Raw genomic sequence first — 18,963 nt, 5'->3', positions numbered from 1 at the left:
CTACTAAATAGTAACAAACACAAATTTTGTAGTATAAACAGGACTTTCTCAAGTTTTAGAAGCAACTAGAGTAAATCCTGTGACTGGCTGTGAATTGTAGGATGTGTGATTTCCCCACGTCTGTTATTTCCTGCAGCACATTGAAGGAGAAACCTACATAAGAAAGGTGTCAAATAAGATTTGACATTCATGTAACAGGTCTTGAAAACAAACAGCTTTTAGTGCTTTTGTTACAAGGAGAAAGAAACAAGACTAATTTCTGTGCCACTGATAAAATTTTCCTTTGTGCTTAGTGGTTACTCTCAACTCTATTTCGTTGCACCAGTGCTTCTTACTGCTTTATGTGAAATTTGCATTCTTTGATAACGTTGGCTTACTCTGGCTGTTATACTAAGCTTTGAACTAACTGCTCTCAATTAATCTGTTCCACTCTTTGATAGCTTATTTATCAGATTGGGAAAGATAGATTTAATGGTGCTTGCTGGAAACAAGTTCTTTAATTGGAAATACCAGAGCATTTAGCTTGCTTTGTGCTCTAGCAATTAAGGACAATTTGGAAAAGCGTTTTTCCCCCTACTATTGTCTCCTTGATTAGATATCCAAAGAAGCAGACAAAACAAATGACAATACCACCTAGCAATATTGGTTCAAATAAAAGTCCAGCAGCCAAATTACTTACTATGAGAAATGTGAACCATTCCCATCAATTCCAATGCTGTGTTACATTAATTTTGTTGTATCTTTGCCTCCAAAGTAGGCAAATAGCAAAATTTCTTTCAAAATGCATAGCTCTATACCTGCCTTTATACAATTATCCCTTTCCACAAATAAGCCAAATCAACAGAAGAAATTATTTTTCTTGATTAAGCTCCCACATTTCTCTTGGGATGAAACAAAACAAACAATTAATCTTTCCTTATTTGTTCTCAGAAGAACCTGCATCCCTTAAATGTACGATAACCAGGGTACCTGTGGCAGGCAGTCGGCAGCAATTAGGCTTGTACTGAAAATGAATGGACTAGAGTCAGAAAGCCTAATCTGCTGAGAGTTTCTACAGGAGGCCAAGGTTAGACCAGGAAAATTCCCCTGCTGTGGAAATACTGTTAAAAATTACCACTTGACTTCAGCATAATTAACAAGGTTTGGGAATTTATATAAACTGAGTAATTGAAAAGAATTAGCAAGAGATATATGCATTAATCTTTACCAGTTACAATGTGCCTAATGAAATTAAAGGTTCTACTTCTACTTCATTCTTTGTTTCTGCAAACTTTTTTCACATGCAGAAGAAAAGGTGTATTAGACAAAGACATTAATTATGAGAAATTAAAAAGAAGAAACTACATCACAAATAAAATTTTTTTTTCTATCAGTAATTCTTGAAGTTCTTCCCATATATAATTCATAGTATTTACATAAGAACCTGTATGGAAGCTTCTTATTTTAATGTCCACATTTTTAAAGCCAACAGAAAAAAAAATCTGTATCAGAATTATAAATTTAGGCATCATTCAGTAATGCATACATGCTTGTAAATATCCATGCACTTAAATTCGAAACTGTCTCAGTTAAGATACTCTGCAATCAAGAGTTTCAGTAAACCAAGACTTTTAACTTAACAAAGTCTGTATATTTGGATTATCGAAACAATAAGCAGGTAAAATGAAAAATAAAGGGAAGCAATGTCGACGTGTGTGGAGATAGACGTTAGCAGAAGATAACAAGCATTCATTATTCTCCTAGGCTACCCATGAGCACAGGACCTTCTCCCCTTAGTTCACTGTGAAATTCCTCAACACACCCTTCAGAACAGAGGCTCACAAGATTGCATAAAAGCCAAGAAAAGGGAACACACACAAGTAAATTATATCTAATGCAGTAAAGTCCAATTTACTGAAGGACAAATGGAGAAGGCTTACTAAGCACCTTCACACAATCTGTCTGAGGAAAACTAGTCATCTCCTTTGTTCACCTCTCTTAGCTACTGATGGAGCTCTTATTTCTTGCTTAAGCAGCCCTTCTTACAAAGATTTTTTTCTGTTCCTGTGTCCTTTCCATGCAACATGTCCAAAACAGAAGCTCAAGAATCACTGTTTATTTAATCAACTATCTTTCTGTTAAAACCCTGTGATGAGTTCCACTTTTTTCCACTGGGTTTCATTGGTTTGGTGTTATTTTTTTCTGTTGTTTTTCTTTTCTCCCCGCCTCCTCCTGCAGAATGATCAGTGCTAAATGACACAATGTGAGATGGCACACTTCAAAGTGAAGAATTGTCAGGTTAAGCTTAGCAATCAAATTTTAATTCAGCTTCTTTGAATGTAAGGATTTATTTAATATTGCTTACATATGTAGTAATATTTTTACCTGCCTTCCCTCAGTCAGTTCTTGACACAAAGCACAGAATGGATGGTATTCAGTGTATACTCAATATTTCATTTTCTTCCTCTCATCTCCAAACATGGCCTGTGTCTTCTGTACAAATTAAAATCCTGCTACAAAGACAGAACTACTCACTTCTTCATGAACTTTTTTCCCCCAGCCCTCATGTGTAGCCAATAAATGCGTAAGAAATATTAACAGTTAGTTCTCAGTCACACAGAGTGTAGGCAAAAGAACACTATTGGGTTGTATAAAGGCAATGATTTAAAACAACAAGGAGTAGGAAATGAAAATGTTTTTTAAATGCTGTAAATTGACTAAAAACACAGGAGAAACTGAGTCATTCTACCATACAGAAGTGGTGATAATAAAGACTGTCTGCAGGAATTACAGCTCTCCCCTTCCTTCCTTTACTATAATGGACTAAATCCTCTTCTGCCCTTAAAGAAGCTCAAGCAAATCTATTAAATATTTGCTAAGGAAAAAGTAAATCAAATGTCTCCAAGTCAAAGGAGGAGTTGTCTTCAGAATAAGGAGAATGATAATTTTTCCTTTCATCATGGCTAAATGAAATAACATCTCACACTCTGTATTGCTCTAGAAGGAATGATGGCCATTAGAACAATTGGTTGTCAGCAGACTATAGTGACTGTAGCAGTGAGCCAGTGCTTGAGTTTTAATGTCCCTAGTTCTTTAACAGGCTGTGAACATAAATTTTTTTCTTCTTCCTCTTAAAATACCTTGCAGTTATTCTCAGCATATCCTGGTCATGACAGAGACCATTTCTCCCTCTATAGAAAGTCACAATTAGTACTTTGGTGTTCATCTTCACTTGGGTGAAAGAATGTGATATATTAGCATTGTTATACAGAGTATAACAAAAAGACAATGAGCACTTAGACATGGTTTCTAAATCTGTCATAACTTCTAACATAACTTCTGCTTTTAACAGAGTAAAATTTATTTTGATCAGCTCTAAGATGTAAGAGTGAAATGAGAGTGAGGTTCATGCATCACAATCCTATACAGCAAAACCAAACAGATTTCTGAAGATGAAGGAAAAAATATGAATCACAAAACACAATACAGCACTACTTGAAAAACAGAAAATGTAACTCTTAAAATATAAATCAGGTAATTTTGCTAAGCATACTTGAAAAATGCTTGGAATATTTCTGTGGGAAACACTTCTGCAAACTGACACTCTTAACAAATGGCTCTCCTTTAAATTATCTATAGAATTATTTTGCTCTCCTGTTTTCTCTTGCCTTCTGCCTCCTCTTAATAAATACACCATCCTGCATGTGTCAAGCACACTTCTTTAAAATCCACAGCCATCTGAAACCAGCTATGTATCTGTATCACCAAAGAAACGTATGCACAAGAGAATCTTTAAAAAGCTGGTTGCAGCAATGATGGATTTAAGTTATTAACCGATCAAAAAAAGATGGATGGTGGTCTGCTTTTCTTAATCTACATCATCATCTAGATCTATTTAAAGATATGTGGTGCACTAACAAACTTAGTTAAGGCTTCGATAAAATCAGTAGAATAATCTGCCCTGCTACATTGAGACTGTATCGATCAATAAAATCACTTGTACCAGGAAAGTACTGTTAAGTACTGACAATCCCAGCCATTAATATTATTTAACACTCTGCTCACAATCTTTAATGAGGACAAAGAACATTTTGTCTTTTTATACTTATCATACCATTGCTTTTAAAGCTCCTTACAGGTACAGTTCAACCGTGATTACTGCAGACTAAATGGAGTTAGAGAAGGAAGACACTGAATAATTTTGGATAATGGAGAGAATTTTCAATGTGATTAATAGACGTGGATGATTCAATAGACTTTCCAGCAAATCATCAGTTAAATCTTATTTCACTGAACCCAACTTTTACTTGCAACCTTCTAATGCCAGACTCATTTTTTCCAATGTATTCACCTGCATGTAAAACAAAACTGGTTTCCAGAAACAGCAGTCTGGAAGATAAGCATCTGTTCTGGACTTGATGGGAATGTTTTTAAATTTTTTTTTGCAAATAAGCCAATTTAGTCTTAAATTACTTAGAAATAGATCCCAACAGTCAATGCGTACACAGGACAAAGGGAAGGATTGTCCCTGCAGAAATCTTTGTTGTGGATAATGAACGACACAAGGAAGTCAAAGTGGTATCAGCCCAGCTCCTGGTCAGATATGGGGAACAGTTAAACAGAAGCCTAGTGGGAAAAACCCCACAGGTCAGATATGCACAGAATAAAGTGGAGAAGAACAAAAATAGGCCCTCCTTTTGCACAGAAGTTTTATAGCTTAACTTTTCTTCCCAATGAGTTCAGCTTTTAAACATACTTCCAATAACTTCCCATGTGTAAAGCATTTGGTCTTAAAAGGCATCAGCTTTTACAAGCAGCTTCACACAGTAGCATCTGACCTGCACAACTCTTCGTCAGATCAGTATGATACAACCATGTCTTCTCAACCATATGATTCAATCTCTTTTCTTTTAAGACTAGTGCTTATGGTATGTACAGGGCTCAGTTCATGAAAACATATTAATGTTTAATCAAATCTAATAACAAGGTGAAACACAAGTCCTTACTTTAAGGACTACATAAGAAAGGCCATGATGGTTCAGACCAAAGGTCCTTTTAGCAATGTATCCTATCCCCAAAATTATTATGAAGGGATAGCAAGTCTATAAATAACACTAATGTATGAGATGATTTCCTTCCACACTGTAGCAGCCTTGAAACCTTCCAGCTTGTGAACCTTCTCTGCCTCACAGAAAGTGCTCTTCTGTGAACTTCTCCAGTATTCCTTTGAACCAGTTTAAAATTCTGCATCCACAATACCCTTTGGCAAAGACACACAGGTATACAGGAATAACTACATGCTTGATATAGAATGAGTTTCTGGGAATATAAAGGAAGAACAATTGTAGTGAACATTAACGTTGACAGAGTGGATAAATGTGACAAATGTGAACTACACAGAAATGAAATTTGAATAGTGGAACAATCATTGAATACTTCTAAGATCATTTTGCCATTACACTTCCAGAATTAAATAGTAAGCAATTCGATTTAGATTTACTAAGCAAGAGCAAAGTCTCATAAAATTGCACACATCACATACACAGATTTCAGTTATTTCTAAACAGCTTCAACAACACTGGCTCAAAAATGTCCACCCATACAGATATTACATTTTCCCCCCTTCTTTAATGGATAATGTAACATCAAGAACTGTTCCATTTAGAAAACACTTACAGATTGCTTCTGATCCTAGAGAACTATGTCAGCTTCAACCAAGACAGGATCTTCCTGTCTTTATATGAAATCCTAGCTTTTTTTCTACCTAGCAACATTCAGGCTGACTTTTATATACTACCATGGGACATTTTTTGACTCCACTTACAGAGAGAAGAGAAAACAGTGAAAAATCCTGTGCATCATCAAAGGTCTGTTTTCCCTTCTTCCTGATCTTACTCTAGCTACAACAGCTCTGAAGCAGTATTTCAGCTACAGTTACAGGTGAGCAGTATCGGGCTACTGAAAGGCAAAGCTTTACCCAGTGCACAGTGTAGAGTATTTGCAGACTGACAACAGTAGTCTAGATGGTTGTCCTTAGAGCAGATATCTCTCCAGTCTTCTTGAGGATGGACAAGGTTATAAAATGACTGATTTTGCATTCCTCTAGTTAAGATAGCGAGAGTCCAACAGAAACTGAATCAGTCAAGCAGTGAAGAGCTAATGAAATGTACCACTAGGTGATGGAAAACTCTTTTTGTTCACAATTAGATTAAAAAATTCCAATAAATCAAATTATCTCACTCCCTAGAATGTCAGAAAAAAGCGGCAATGACTACTGACAATCAAAGAAAGCAGAAGATTCTTATAATAATTTGCAATATGAAGCACTGTATTAACTCTGAAATGCTCTGCAACAGTTTCCAAATGAACAATAAGTTCCTTTTGGTTTTTTTGAAAAATTTCAGTTGAATCTAAAACTTTTATTAAATAATAGCTAGATCAATGTAGGAGAAGATAGTCCAGAGCTTTAGAATACAACTTGGATAGATGACTAAAATTAGCAGGAGGTTTTGTTGTTATTGTTGGTTGGTTGTTTGTCTGGGCTATGGAAGGTTATTTAATCCTTCCACCCAGATTTATTGATTTGTTTGTACCTGCTGTGCAGGCAGGAAAAAAATATTTATTTATTTATATTTTATCATAAGGAATTTAGTATAAATACACATTCAAGCAATGAAAGAAAATCATCATGGCCCATGAACAAACATCATCTTGGGCCAAATCTTCTGTAAGGTAGTTTTCCTTTTGTAGTCACTAACAGCTCATTTGTCTTTACTTTTTTCTAGTTGCTGTGGAACTATTCCCCCCAGCTCCCCTTCCCTCCTCCCCCACCCCCCCCCAAAAAAAGAAACAACAAACAAAACAGAATAAAAGAAAGATAAAAACATGCAATATTGCAATGGGTGGTTTTCTCCCTTTTATTTCTGATGAAATTACTCACAAAGCAACTACATATTGTTATTCATTACTTCATCCAGTTTTTCTAACTCCACCCTGCTGGAAACTAAGATAGCTAAGTAGTACAGGATTGGATTCTACTTTCTTAAAAGCAGTATCATAACAGATACGGTTTTATTTATCTTTTCCAGGAACAACTGGTAGTTAAAACATTTTTAAATAGAACTGCATTTTGAGGAATATTGAAATAAAGGTCAAAGTGCTTCTCAGATCTCCAGATTGTTTACTTAAATGGAAAACAAATCTCTAGCCCAGTTTCATAAACTCCATAATTCATTTTGAGGATTTGGATTCCTGAAATTGCTGGAATGTTGAAGTTCATCAAGTCTTCAAGTCTCACAGCCAAGCAGCACTTTAACCAATCTTATCTCCAGGAATCAGGACTGTTCTCTTTGTAAAAAGTTCAAGAGTAAATGAAAGGCAAGTATGTTTTCTTGACCTCAGCTGAGAGAGAAATATTAGCTCTACGTATTAACTCTGGTTAGAGATGTATGTAGAAACAGACTCTATATACATACAGAGCAGTTCAGAAGGTTTACAGCCTTCTGTTTTACATTAAGTGCCTTGCCAGTCACAAGAATTTCTTCAGGTCATCCAGACCACAAGAAACAAGTTAGTATCCTGAAGCTCATAAAAATAGATGCCTCCTCTAAAATCACTCTTCTCCACAACCAAATCATTTCAGTGAGGACTAGCAGCAGCTACAGAGTCCTCATGCTGAGGTGTGGGTGCCACTTCACAGTGAATTTTGTTAATGATGCCTGTTATCTTGTTGAACTGATGATATCAGCAAATGATAAGACTTCTTCTGCCCAAGGGGGTTAGAAAATATCTATTCCATTGAACTTTAAAAGGCAGACCTGTCAAAGGGCAAGTCCCTGGGGCAGAGAGACTGGATGGCAATAACATCCAGTGTCAGCTTGTTGGGACAAGGAGATGACCTAACTCCAAATCAGTAGAGAGCAGGTGGCAAGATCAAATTCTTCTCCATCCATTGCCAATTCACTGGAAATAAGCTCCATAAAAACTGCTCCTCCAGAAATACATAATATGAAATCTATTTGCAACAACTACTGATGCGATTGACAATGAAGCTGCTCTGATAACAAATGCTTTCATAACAAACAAAGAGGTTAGGCCTCTCAGTGTAGGAATCTAAATAGTGTCTTCAGTGTCCGCAATAAAACCCTGTTGTGGTTTAAGGGTTAACAGGTGGGAAGGTGGACCCTAGGACTCCGGTGGGGTGACCAGATCATATTATTCCCTCCCCTTTCCTGCCTATCCTCTATTTAAGGGGACAAGAAGGTCCATTGGGCTCTCTTTCCTTTCACCTTCTGGTCTGGTGGGGAGGTATTTGCTGGCTGTTGTAACCCTTGGTGTGGTTGGGCCTGCATCCCTGTATTCCCTGTGGTGGGGAAATCCCTTGCTACCAGAGATTGGGTTTTGTTTATCTCTGTATGTATACATATATATATCCCTTCCCCCAACCTCTTTGTACATCCTTTTTCCTTTAATTCCTTTTATTATCTGTTAAAATTACATTCTTAACTTCAAATTCCATACAAGCCCTTTTGTTTACCCCTTACTTCCTCTGCCTATCTTTCCCCTGAGTGGGAAGAGAGAGGGGTAGATGGGGCAATCCAAATTCTGTCCTGTGGGGTTTTTGCCCTGAAAACCTTGGGTGGTGACAAACCTCAACTATGTGTTCAGTTGATCCATCCACAAGATGACCTTCCAAACTCATACACAAAAATATCTGTGCAGGAGGGAGCATTTCAATTGATCTGTATCTCCTTTAAATACACTTACAAAGCAGAATATGTTTCTGCATTGCTTCGTGATAAAGAGTCAGCCCAAGAGTATACTGAGGATTAAAAAAACCCAAGCAACCACTACTCAGAAGCTACAATGCTGATTAGCAGTCTGCCCTGTCACCTTCAACATTTACCTTCATCTTCTGACTCTCTGAAGAAAACTTATTTCTCCAGGCTCACAGCCATTCTATCAGGAGTCACATGCTCTCAATGTAGGTCCAGTAGGCAGCCATTCTCAAAATGCAGGCTTATTGCACAATCAGCTACCTCAAATGTGTATCTTCTACTTTTTCTCAAGACCAAACTCTTCAGGAAATGTACCAAGCTGGGGGCAGGAGTTGATGTGCTGGAGAGTAGAGAGGCTCTGCAGAGGGACCTCAACAGGCTGGACAGATGGGCAGAATCCAATGGCATGAGATTTAACACATCCAAGTGCTGGGTTCTACACACTGGCCACAACAACCCCATGCAGTGCTACAGGCTGGGGTCAGAGTGGCTGGAGAGCAGCCAGGCAGAGAGGGACCTGGGTGTACTGGTCATTAGTAGGCTGAACATGAGCCTGCAGTGTGCCCAGGCAGCCAAGAGGGCCAATGGCATCCTGGCCTGCATCAGGAACAGTGTGGCCAGCAGGAGCAGGGAGGTCATTCTGCCCCTGTACACTGCACTGGTTAGGCCACACCTCGAGTACTGTGGCCAGTTCTGGGCCCCACAGTTTAGGAAGGATGTTGACTTGCTGGAACGAGTCCAGAGAAGAGCAACAAAGTTGGTGAGGGGTTTGGAACACAAGCCCTACGAGGAGAGGCTGAGGGAGCTGGGGTTCCTTAGCCTGGAGAAGAGGAGACTCAGGTGTGACCTTATTACTCTCTACAACTACCTGAAGGGAGGTTGTAGACAGGCGGATGTTGGTCTCTTCTCCCAGGCAGCCAGTACCAGAACAAGAGGACACAGTCTCAGGCTGAGCCAGGGGAGGTTCAGGCTAGATGTTAGGAAAAAGTTCTATACAGAAAGAGTGATTGCACATTGGAATGGGCTGCCTGGGGAGGTGGTGGAGTCGCCATCACTGGAGGTTTTCAGGAGGAGACTTGATGGGGTGCTTGGTGCCGTGGGTTAGTTGTTTAGGTGGTGTTGGATTGGTTGATGGGTTGGACGCGATGATCTTGAAGGTCTCTTCCAACCTGGTTTATTCTATGTATTCTATTCTATGTATTCTATGTATTATAAACACCCAACATCTGCAAGAGATTGACTGGTTTGGAAATAATGGTTAATGACCACCATTTTGGCTAGAGATCTGCCTTGGGACCACCACTGGGACCGGCATGCTTGAGCTGAGATGTTTCTATTTTGGTTTCTTTTAGGAGCTTTTTGGGGCAGCAGGACCGCGGTGGTCAGTGAGGACCGGCAGCGTCACCTGTTGTGTGCCTGCTCGAGAGCGTGATGTCAGCTGCGGGAAATTTACAACGCGGCAGGGCTGAGCCGCGCGATGCCATTTTGGCTAGAGAGCTGCTGTCTTCTTGCCCGACCGCAGCTAGCGGCATGTGCTGGGTGAGCCGACAGAGTGCAGAAGCCTCTGTGGTAACTCGGACAAAATATAGTAGTTAGGTGGAGTATGTATTTTTAACAACAAACAATAAACCCCCTAAACTTAATTTCACCTGCCTGAAGGGATCCAGCCATGGTAACAACCTGGCCAAAGGCTATTAGAAAAATGGTAGGTACCCAAACAGAGCCAGTGCACAAGTATGCAGGTGTCCAGGCTGCTAGCTGCAGAGAGTGCTGGAGCCTGGCACTTGGAATGGAGGGTGAAGGAGACAACACCTGTGTCAGGTGTGACCAGGTGAATTTTCTCCTCAATCTAGTGGCTGAGCTTAAGGATGAAGTGGGTGAGCTAAAGGATGAAGTTGCAAGGCTCAGGACTCTCAGGGAATGCGAAAGGGAGTTAGATATGTGGGAGGAGGTTTGCAGACCTCCCCTTTGGAAGGACAAGGGGGGATGGGTACAGGTCCCTGTTAGAAGCATGGGGAATCCATCCCAGCCCTCTTCCCATCGCCCATTGTCCTTGCATAAAAAGTATGAGGCCATGTAGGCTGAGGGCAATGTAGATGAGAAGGCTGAAGAGGAACCATCTGAAGGGATACCTAAAGCACATCAGTCCCCACCATCCATCAGGACTAGTGCCATAAAGAAAAAGAGGAGGGTAATTGTTGTTGCAGACTCTCTCCTGAGGGGAAAAGAGGGTCCTATATGTTATCCTGACCCATCCCACAGGGAAGTCTGCTGCCTATCTGGGGCCCAGGTATGGGATATCACCAGGAGACTACCACAGCAAATCCAGCCCTCTTGACTATTACCCATTACTAGTAATCGAAGCTGGCAGTGACGAGATTGGTAAGAAGGGCACCAGGACAATCAAAAAGGAATTCAAGGCCCTCGGACAATTGATTGATGGGGCAGGAGCTCAAGTGGTGTTCTGCTCAGTTCCCTCAGCGGCAGGGGTGTACACTGAAAGGAACAGAAGAACCCATGCCATCAACAATTAGCTCAAGTGATGATGCCAGCAGAGGAATTTTGGGCTCTTTGAGCAAGAGGTGAATTTATCTAGAAAGGGCAAGGGGGCTCTAGCACTGGAGTTGGTAGGGCTCATTGGGAGGGCTTTAAACTAGGTCTGAAGGGGGTGGGAGAGGAAACCAGTCTCTCCAGAGAGAAGAGAGAGGGACATAAACTAGGGCTAACAGAGAAATCAGCAGCCCAGCTGAAGTGCATGTACACCAACACATGCAGTATGGGTAACAAACAACAGGAACTGGAAGTCTTGGTCCACCAGGAAAACTATGATATAACTGCCATTACAGAAACATTGTGGGACAATTCACGTGATTGGAGTACTGCACTTGGGGTTTACAGGCTCTTTAGGAGAGACAGGAGAGAGAGAGAAGAGGAGGAGGGGGAATCTCTTGATACCACAGAACTTGAGGTTGAGGATGAAAGGATCGAGGGTCTGTGGGTTAAAATCAGAGGGAGGGCTAACAAAACCGACATCCTGATTGGAGTCTGTTATAGACCACCCAACCAGGATGAGGAGGCAGATGAAATATTCTATTAGCAACTAGAGGCTGTCTCAAGATCATCAGACCTTGTCCTTGTGGGTGACTTTCACCTGCCAGACATCTGCTGGGAACTTAACTCAGCAGAGAGGAGGCAGTCCAGAAGGTTCTTAGAATGTATGGAGGACAGCTTCCTGGTGCAGCTGTTAAGTGAGCCTACCAGGGGTCAGGCTTGGCTTGATCTGCTGCTCTCAAATAGAGAAGGGGTGGTGGAAAATGTGATGGTAGGAGGCTGTCTAGGGTGCAGCGACCATGAGATAGTGAAGTTTTCAATATGCAGGGAAATAGGGAGGCGCAGTGTGGTGGTTTAGGCTGGGTGCTGGCCCAGATGCCACTGCGCAGGCCACACCTGGGAGTTCCCAAGGGGTGGGCCCAGCCCAGGGGGTGGTCACAGGGACCAGGTATTCCATTCCCATAATGCCCTGCTCCCCTATAAAAAGGCCATGCGGGGTCTTCACTTCCTCTTTCGTCCCCTGCTGCTGCCTGGGTAACATGGCGTGAGCTGCCTCCCTTGGGCCTGCTCAGGCCCAAGGCTGGGTTGGGGGGGGGGAGGAAAGAGCCCTGGGCGGGGTTTGGGTGTACCCCCAGGTGGGGATGGGATGTTCTTGGGTATGTTCTGGGATCTCTCTCTTTGTCATGGTGCTTGTGGGTCTCTGTAAAACTTTCATTGTTGTTTGTTATTGTTTTCCTATTTAAACTTTCATCACTTTTGCAATCCGTTTGCCTGAGTCGTTATTTCTGCCTGTGGTGGGGAGGGGATCTGCCCCAACCCATTACACTCAGTAACAGAACCCTCACTTTGGCCTTCCAGAGGGCAGACTTCAGCTTGTTTAAGCAACTTATTCAGAGAGCACCCTGGGTAGAAGCCCTTAAGAACAAAGGGGTCCAGGAGAGTTGGACCTACTTCAAACAGGAGCTCTTGAAGGCACAGGAACTGGCAGTTCCCACTGCCAGTGGGCTCATCTGAAAGAGCCGGTGGGGAATGCAACCGGCCTGGATGGGCAAGCAGATCTTGAAGGAATTAAGGGAAAAAAAGAGGCTGTATCGCCTTTGGAAAGCGGGGGAGGCAACTCATGATATGTTTAAGGATGTTGTTAGATCATGTAGGACAAAAATTAGAGAGGCAAAAGCCCAGTTAGAATGCAAGCTGGCCACTTCTATAAAGGACAATAAAAGGCATTTTTGTGAATATATTAATGCTAAAAAGAGGGGCAAGAAGAACCTCCACTCTTTATTGGACCTGGAGGGGAACATTGCAACTAAAGATGAGGAAAAGGCTGAGGTACTAAATACCAGCATAACTGGCCTCCTGAACTGGTAGATGGGGAGCAGTGTAGTCCCCCTGAAATCCATGAAGAATTAGTTCGGGACTTGCTGAGCCACCTGGATACTCACAAGTCCATGGGACCGGATGGGATCCATCCTAGGGTGCTGTGAGAGCTGGCAGATGAGATGAGCTGGCCAAGCCACTCTCCATCATTTTCCACCAGTCCTGGCTCACTGGAGAGGTCCCAGATGACTGGAAATTGGCCAATGTGATTCCCATCCACAGGAAGGGTCGGATGGAAGAACCTGCATGCTACAGGCCAGTCAGCCTGCCCTCAGTGCCAGGAAAAATTATGGAGCAGATTATCTTGGGGGCAATCACTGCACACCTGAAGGATGGCCAAGTGATCAGGTCCAGCCAGCATGGATTTAGGAAGGGCAGATCCTGCCTGACCAACCTGATCACCTTCTATGATCAGGTGACCCGCCTGGTGGATGTGGGGAGGCTGTGGATGTGGTCTACTTGGACTTCAGCAAGGCCTTTGACACCATCCGCCCCAGCAAATTCTTGGCCAAGCTGTCAGCCCGTGGCTTGGACAGCAACACTCTGTGCTGCGTTAGGAACTGGCTGGAGGGCCAGGCCCAGAGAGTGGTGGTGAATGGTGCCACATCCAGCTGGAGGCCAGTCACCAGTGGCATCCCCCAGGGATCAGTGCTGGGCCCCATCCTGACCAATATCTTCATTGATGATCTGGAAGAGGGGATTGAGACAGTCATCAGCAAATTCACAGACAACATCAAGTTGGGAGCAGATGTTGATCAGTTAGAGGGCAGAAGGGCTCTGCAGAGGGATCTTGACCAGCTGGACAGATGGGCAGAGCCCAACATGATGGCATTCAACAAGTCCAAGTGCTGGGTGCTGCACTTTGGTCACAACAACCCCATGAAGAGCTATAGGCTGGGGTCGGAGTGGCTGGAGAGCTGCCAAACAGAAAGGGACCTGGGGGTACTGATTGATAGTAGGCTGAACATGAGCCAGCAGTGTGCCCAGATGGCCAAGACGGCCAATGACAATCCTGGCCTGCAACAGAAATACTGTGGCCAGCAGGAGGAGTGAGGTCATTCTCCCCCTGTACTCAGCACTGGTTAGGCCACACCTTGACTACTGTGTCCAGTTCTGGGCACTTCAATTTAAGAAGGATATTGAGACATTTGAATGTGTCTAGAGAAGGGCAACAAAGCTGGTGAGAGGCCTTAAGCACAAGCCCTATGAGGAGAGGCTGAGGGAGCTGGGCTTGTTTAGCCTGGAGAAGAGGAGGCTCAGAGGAGACCTTACTGCTTTCTACAACTACCTGAAGGGGGGCTGTAGGCAGGTGGGAGTTGGTCCCTTCACCCAGGCAACCAGCACTAGAACAAGGGGACACAGTCTCAAGCTGTGCCAGGGGAAGTTTAGGCTCCAGGTGAGGAAAAAGTTCTTCACAGAAGGTGTTATTTGCCATTGGAATGGGTTGCCCAGGGAGGTGGTGGAGGAACCATCCCTGGAGGTGTTCAAAAAGGGATTGGATGTGGCACTTAAAGCCATGGTTTAGTAGTCATGAGTTGTTGGGTGACAAGTTGGACTTGATGACCTCTGAGGTCTTTTCCAACCTTATTGATTGTATGATTCTACGACTCTGTAACAGTGTACTAGCTGCACACACAGACAGCTACAGATACCACCACTGACCAGTGATGGTAGTAGGCAAACCACTCTTGCAGATTAACTCCTATTAGCATCACTTGTAAATAGGTTTGCAATACTTTATATATATCGTGTTAAGTTTAAAACTATTTATGTATTTCAAAATTGTAACACATTCTTACACTGCCCCTTGAAAATTATTTTCATTATTAAAAAACTTGTGATAACTGAGGTCCCATAACACAAACTTCTGATTGTCTAAAATCAGGCTCTCATTATTTTAAAAATTAAAATTTCACAGATGATTTGTTCTGCTTTTTCTTAGCAGAAACTGAAATAATTGACAAGAATACTAAGAACTTTTGTTATTAATTTAGCATGTTAGTATGGATAGGCACATGGAGAGCTCCCAAACAGAGAGGGACATGGGGGTACTGATTGACAGCCGCCTAAACATGAGCCAGCAGTGTGCCCAGGTGGCCAAGAGGGCCAATGGCATCCTGGCCTGCATTAGGAATAGTGAGGCCAGCAGGAGCAGAGAGGTCATTCTGCCCCTGTACTCAGCACCACAAGGCCACACCTTGAGTCATGTGTCCAGTTCTGGGCCCCTCAGTTTAAGAAAGATGTTGAGTTGCTGGAATGTGTCCAGAGAAGGGCAACAAAGCTGGGGAGAGGTTTGGAGCACAAGCCCTATGAGGAGAGGCTGAGGGAGCTGGAGTTGCTTAGCCTGGAGAAGAGGAGGCTCAGGGAGACCTTATTGCTCTCTACAACTACCTGAAGGGAGGTGCCATGGTCTAGTCATGAGGTCTGTGGAGACAGGTTGGTCTCGATGATCCTCGAGGTGTCTTCCAACCTTAGTTATACTGTGATACTGTGATACTTCATGTCATATTTTAATCAGATGATGTCCACCAGTTCCTTCCACCCTACATGTTCCTAAGACAGCCTGTGGTGATATGAAGAGGGGAAAATGTGCAACTGCACAAGAACAAGAGTTGACTAACTTTTCCAGTAGGGGGAGATGTTATTTTAAAGTTTACCAGTAATTAAACAGACCTACCCATTTCACCCCTCTATCTTTTTAACAAAATTAACCTCCTAAGAGAAACTGGCACATATGCCTTAGTAGCAATATTTTGCAAAGAACAGCTGCATCAAAAAAAAAAAAAAATTCAAAATAATTAAAGATTCACAGCAAATGGCTCCAAGAGAAAAAAACACACAGATGGAGCAAGCCATGCAGATAGCCATTAAAACCAAAAAGTTCCCACTCCTTTTCAAAGCCAAGGTCTCCAATAGCAATGTTTGTTCACCCACACAACAAATGTAATTTTAGATGCCAAAGATGCTATGAATATGATTGAGCAAGAAGAAAAAAAATTATTTGTTTTTAAATTTAACAATATGAGCTACAGATTTAAAAATAGAAGTGAACTGTGTTGCCTGAAATGTGCCCAGTGTCTCAGAACAAAAATCTGAGCTGTGTTTTCCTATGATTTCCAAATTTTTAAAAATTTTAATGGCAGAAGCAATACTGTCTCATGTCAGACAATAATTGTACTCTTCTACTTGAGCAATTTTTCTTTTACAAACCTTCCTGAGAATCAGGGAGGTTCCTAAGTAGCACGGGTTACCATCTGTTTTTTTATGAATGCAGCTCACTGTCCATTCTGTTGCAGTACACCGTTCTTCCAGCTGTAGTGCTGCAGCTGTGGATCACAGGATGATAGGGGCTGGAAGGGACCTCCAGAGATCATCTAGTCCAATCCCCCTGCCAAGACCATAGAATCTAGTGCATGCTGCACAGAAATGAATCCAGATGGGTCTTGAAGATACAAATCAGAACTTTGAAAGTTTTGCTATTTTTACTACTCTGCTATGAGTAAAAATATAATATTCTCACTCTTGCCTTCTTCCCCAAACAATTTGCTTTTGACTCTGGTAATTTCTGTGATTCCCTTCAATAAAACAGCACTTGCATCAGTACAGATGAAGGTAGACTGAACTGGGAACATGTCTAGAGAAACACCTTTATCTTCTATCATTGTCATCAGAGATATGGCTGTGGAACTACACCACAGGACACTTCTAAAGCAGTTGTGGGGAGAGTAAAAATTCTGGCCAGGATTTAACAGTTCATATTGATGTCTGTATGTCTGAATCATTCCTGAAGACTCCTTTTACGGTCTGTACCAGAATCAGAACCCAAATAGGTAATCAGGAACTTGAAAAGCAAGTTTCCAAACCTACTGAGATAAATATGAGATGACAGGTGCTTACTTTGACTAGATACAATACAGATACAGGCATGTGCAACAGAGGGACGAATTGGACAAGCCAATACTCCCCTAGTCTGTCTAAATAGAGGTGAGTTTAAAAAAGCCTTTTCCTATGTCCTCTGCAACACTTTTGATAGGTATGGTCAGAACAACTTTGGAAAGAATGCCATTAATTTTCCCTATGTTAGGCACAGAAAAATAGGTACTAAGGTTCACCAAAGTCAGTCAACAGCTTTTGCCAGAATAAGGGAAACAAGTGCAAAACACTCTGGATGTTCAGCTGCTAATGCTGCTAAACGAACAGAAATCACCCCTGCTGGTAAGCATCCAGCTCATTTCCTGCCTCTAAAATTGCCTATCAGTAAAAACACTTTACTTCATACCTTCAAATGCTTTGGAATCTACCACTCTGAAATGGATGCTGCTTCTGCTTTCACAGTGCTGACAGGAGACTCACCTGCAAGTACAACTCCAGGCCTTGCCGTCGTTGCTCCAGGACCTTAGGAACCCAGTTTCTCACGTGCTTTGAAGGGATCTCTGGAGTTCTTATGAACTTTTTGAGCTGCAAATAGGAAGACATGCATACATATACAAAGTATAATAGCAATCCTTTAAAGTTAATATGTTTATTTGAGGCATGAGGCAGTACAGGTAAACCAACTATGCATAAAGGAAAAGAGCACAGCAATGAAGTTATTCACCATCAGTTCACTGAAGTATATCACAGATGTCATACGTGCAGGTTGCAGTTTAAAAATCTCCTTATCTAGTTGCCTGGGACAGTGAAGAAGATCCCTGCTATTTATTGTAACAGCCTTAAAACAAAACTGCACCAACTACATGAGAATTATCTGAATTGAGTTCCTTGTTAGTCACGATGGGATGACACCACACAATGTCACCACAATGTACACTGATATTACCTTGCTAATTGCTGTGACAAAACACTGCAACAATTTGTGACTCTAGATTAAGGTAACCATGAATAAGTGGAAGAAAGAGAGCTAACCATTTCTCTGGAGAGCTGTCAATCAAGAAAGCAAAATATCCTTGCTCTCAAATCACACCAACAGATTGACAGTTGTGTTTAATATCTTCAATAGAGAGATCTGCCACTGAATGTATTTCTAAGACAGCTTTATAACTTATTCCTCTAAAGATGCCCACAGGAAAGCTTATATACATATATATGGAAATGTATATCTGTATACGTATTGATGGCTGGGATGAGTGGGCACTTTGCTGAGTTAAAAGCTGGTGGGCCAAGCCCAGACAGTTGTAGTGAACAGAGTTAAATCCAGCTGGTGGACGGTCACTAATGGCGATCCCCAGGGCTCAGTTTTGAGGCCAGTTCTCTTCAGTATCTTTAGCAACGATCTGGATGAGAGGATTGAGAAAACCATCACTAAGTTAACAGATGACACCAAGGTGGGTGGGACTGTCGATCTGCTTGAAGGTAGGAGGGCTTCACAGAGGAATTTTTACAGGCTGGACCAATAGATTTAATAAGGCAAACTGGCAGGTCCTGTACTTGGGCCAGAATGATTCCATGCAATGCTACAGGCTTGGGGCAGAGTGGGTGGATAGCTGCCTGGCAAAAAAGGACCTGGGGGTGCTGGTAAATAGCTGCCTGGATGTGAGACAGCAGTGAGTTCAGGTGGCCAAGAATGCCAACAGCACCCTGGCTGTCATCACGAATAGCATGGCCAGCAGGAGTAGAGAAGTGATTGTCCCTTGGTACGCAGCGTGAGGCTGCACCTCGAATACAGTTTTGGGCCCCTCACTACAAGAAGGACACTGAGGTGCTGCAGTGTGTCCAGAGAAGGGCAATGAAGATGTTGAAGCGTCTGGAGAAAAGTCTGCTGAGGAGTGTGTGAAGGAAC

The 18,963-nt window shown here is 42.3% G+C and overlaps 1 protein-coding gene across 1 annotated transcript in view; it reads right to left on the bottom strand.

The window, feature by feature from the left end:
* The window catches only part of SNX24 (sorting nexin 24), a 105,333-nt gene that overhangs the window by 30,348 nt on the left and 56,022 nt on the right, over window positions 1-18,963 (bottom strand). The window contains exon 3 of the mRNA XM_054178566.1: window positions 17,538-17,642. Within this exon, the coding sequence (XP_054034541.1) occupies window positions 17,538-17,642 (105 nt within the window). The remainder of the gene's footprint in view (window positions 1-17,537; window positions 17,643-18,963) is intronic.

Source organism: Dryobates pubescens, chromosome Z, assembly GCF_014839835.1.
Source record: "Dryobates pubescens isolate bDryPub1 chromosome Z, bDryPub1.pri, whole genome shotgun sequence".
Taxonomy (NCBI): domain Eukaryota; kingdom Metazoa; phylum Chordata; class Aves; order Piciformes; family Picidae; genus Dryobates; species Dryobates pubescens.
This window is presented reverse-complemented; position numbering and strand designations above follow the sequence as displayed.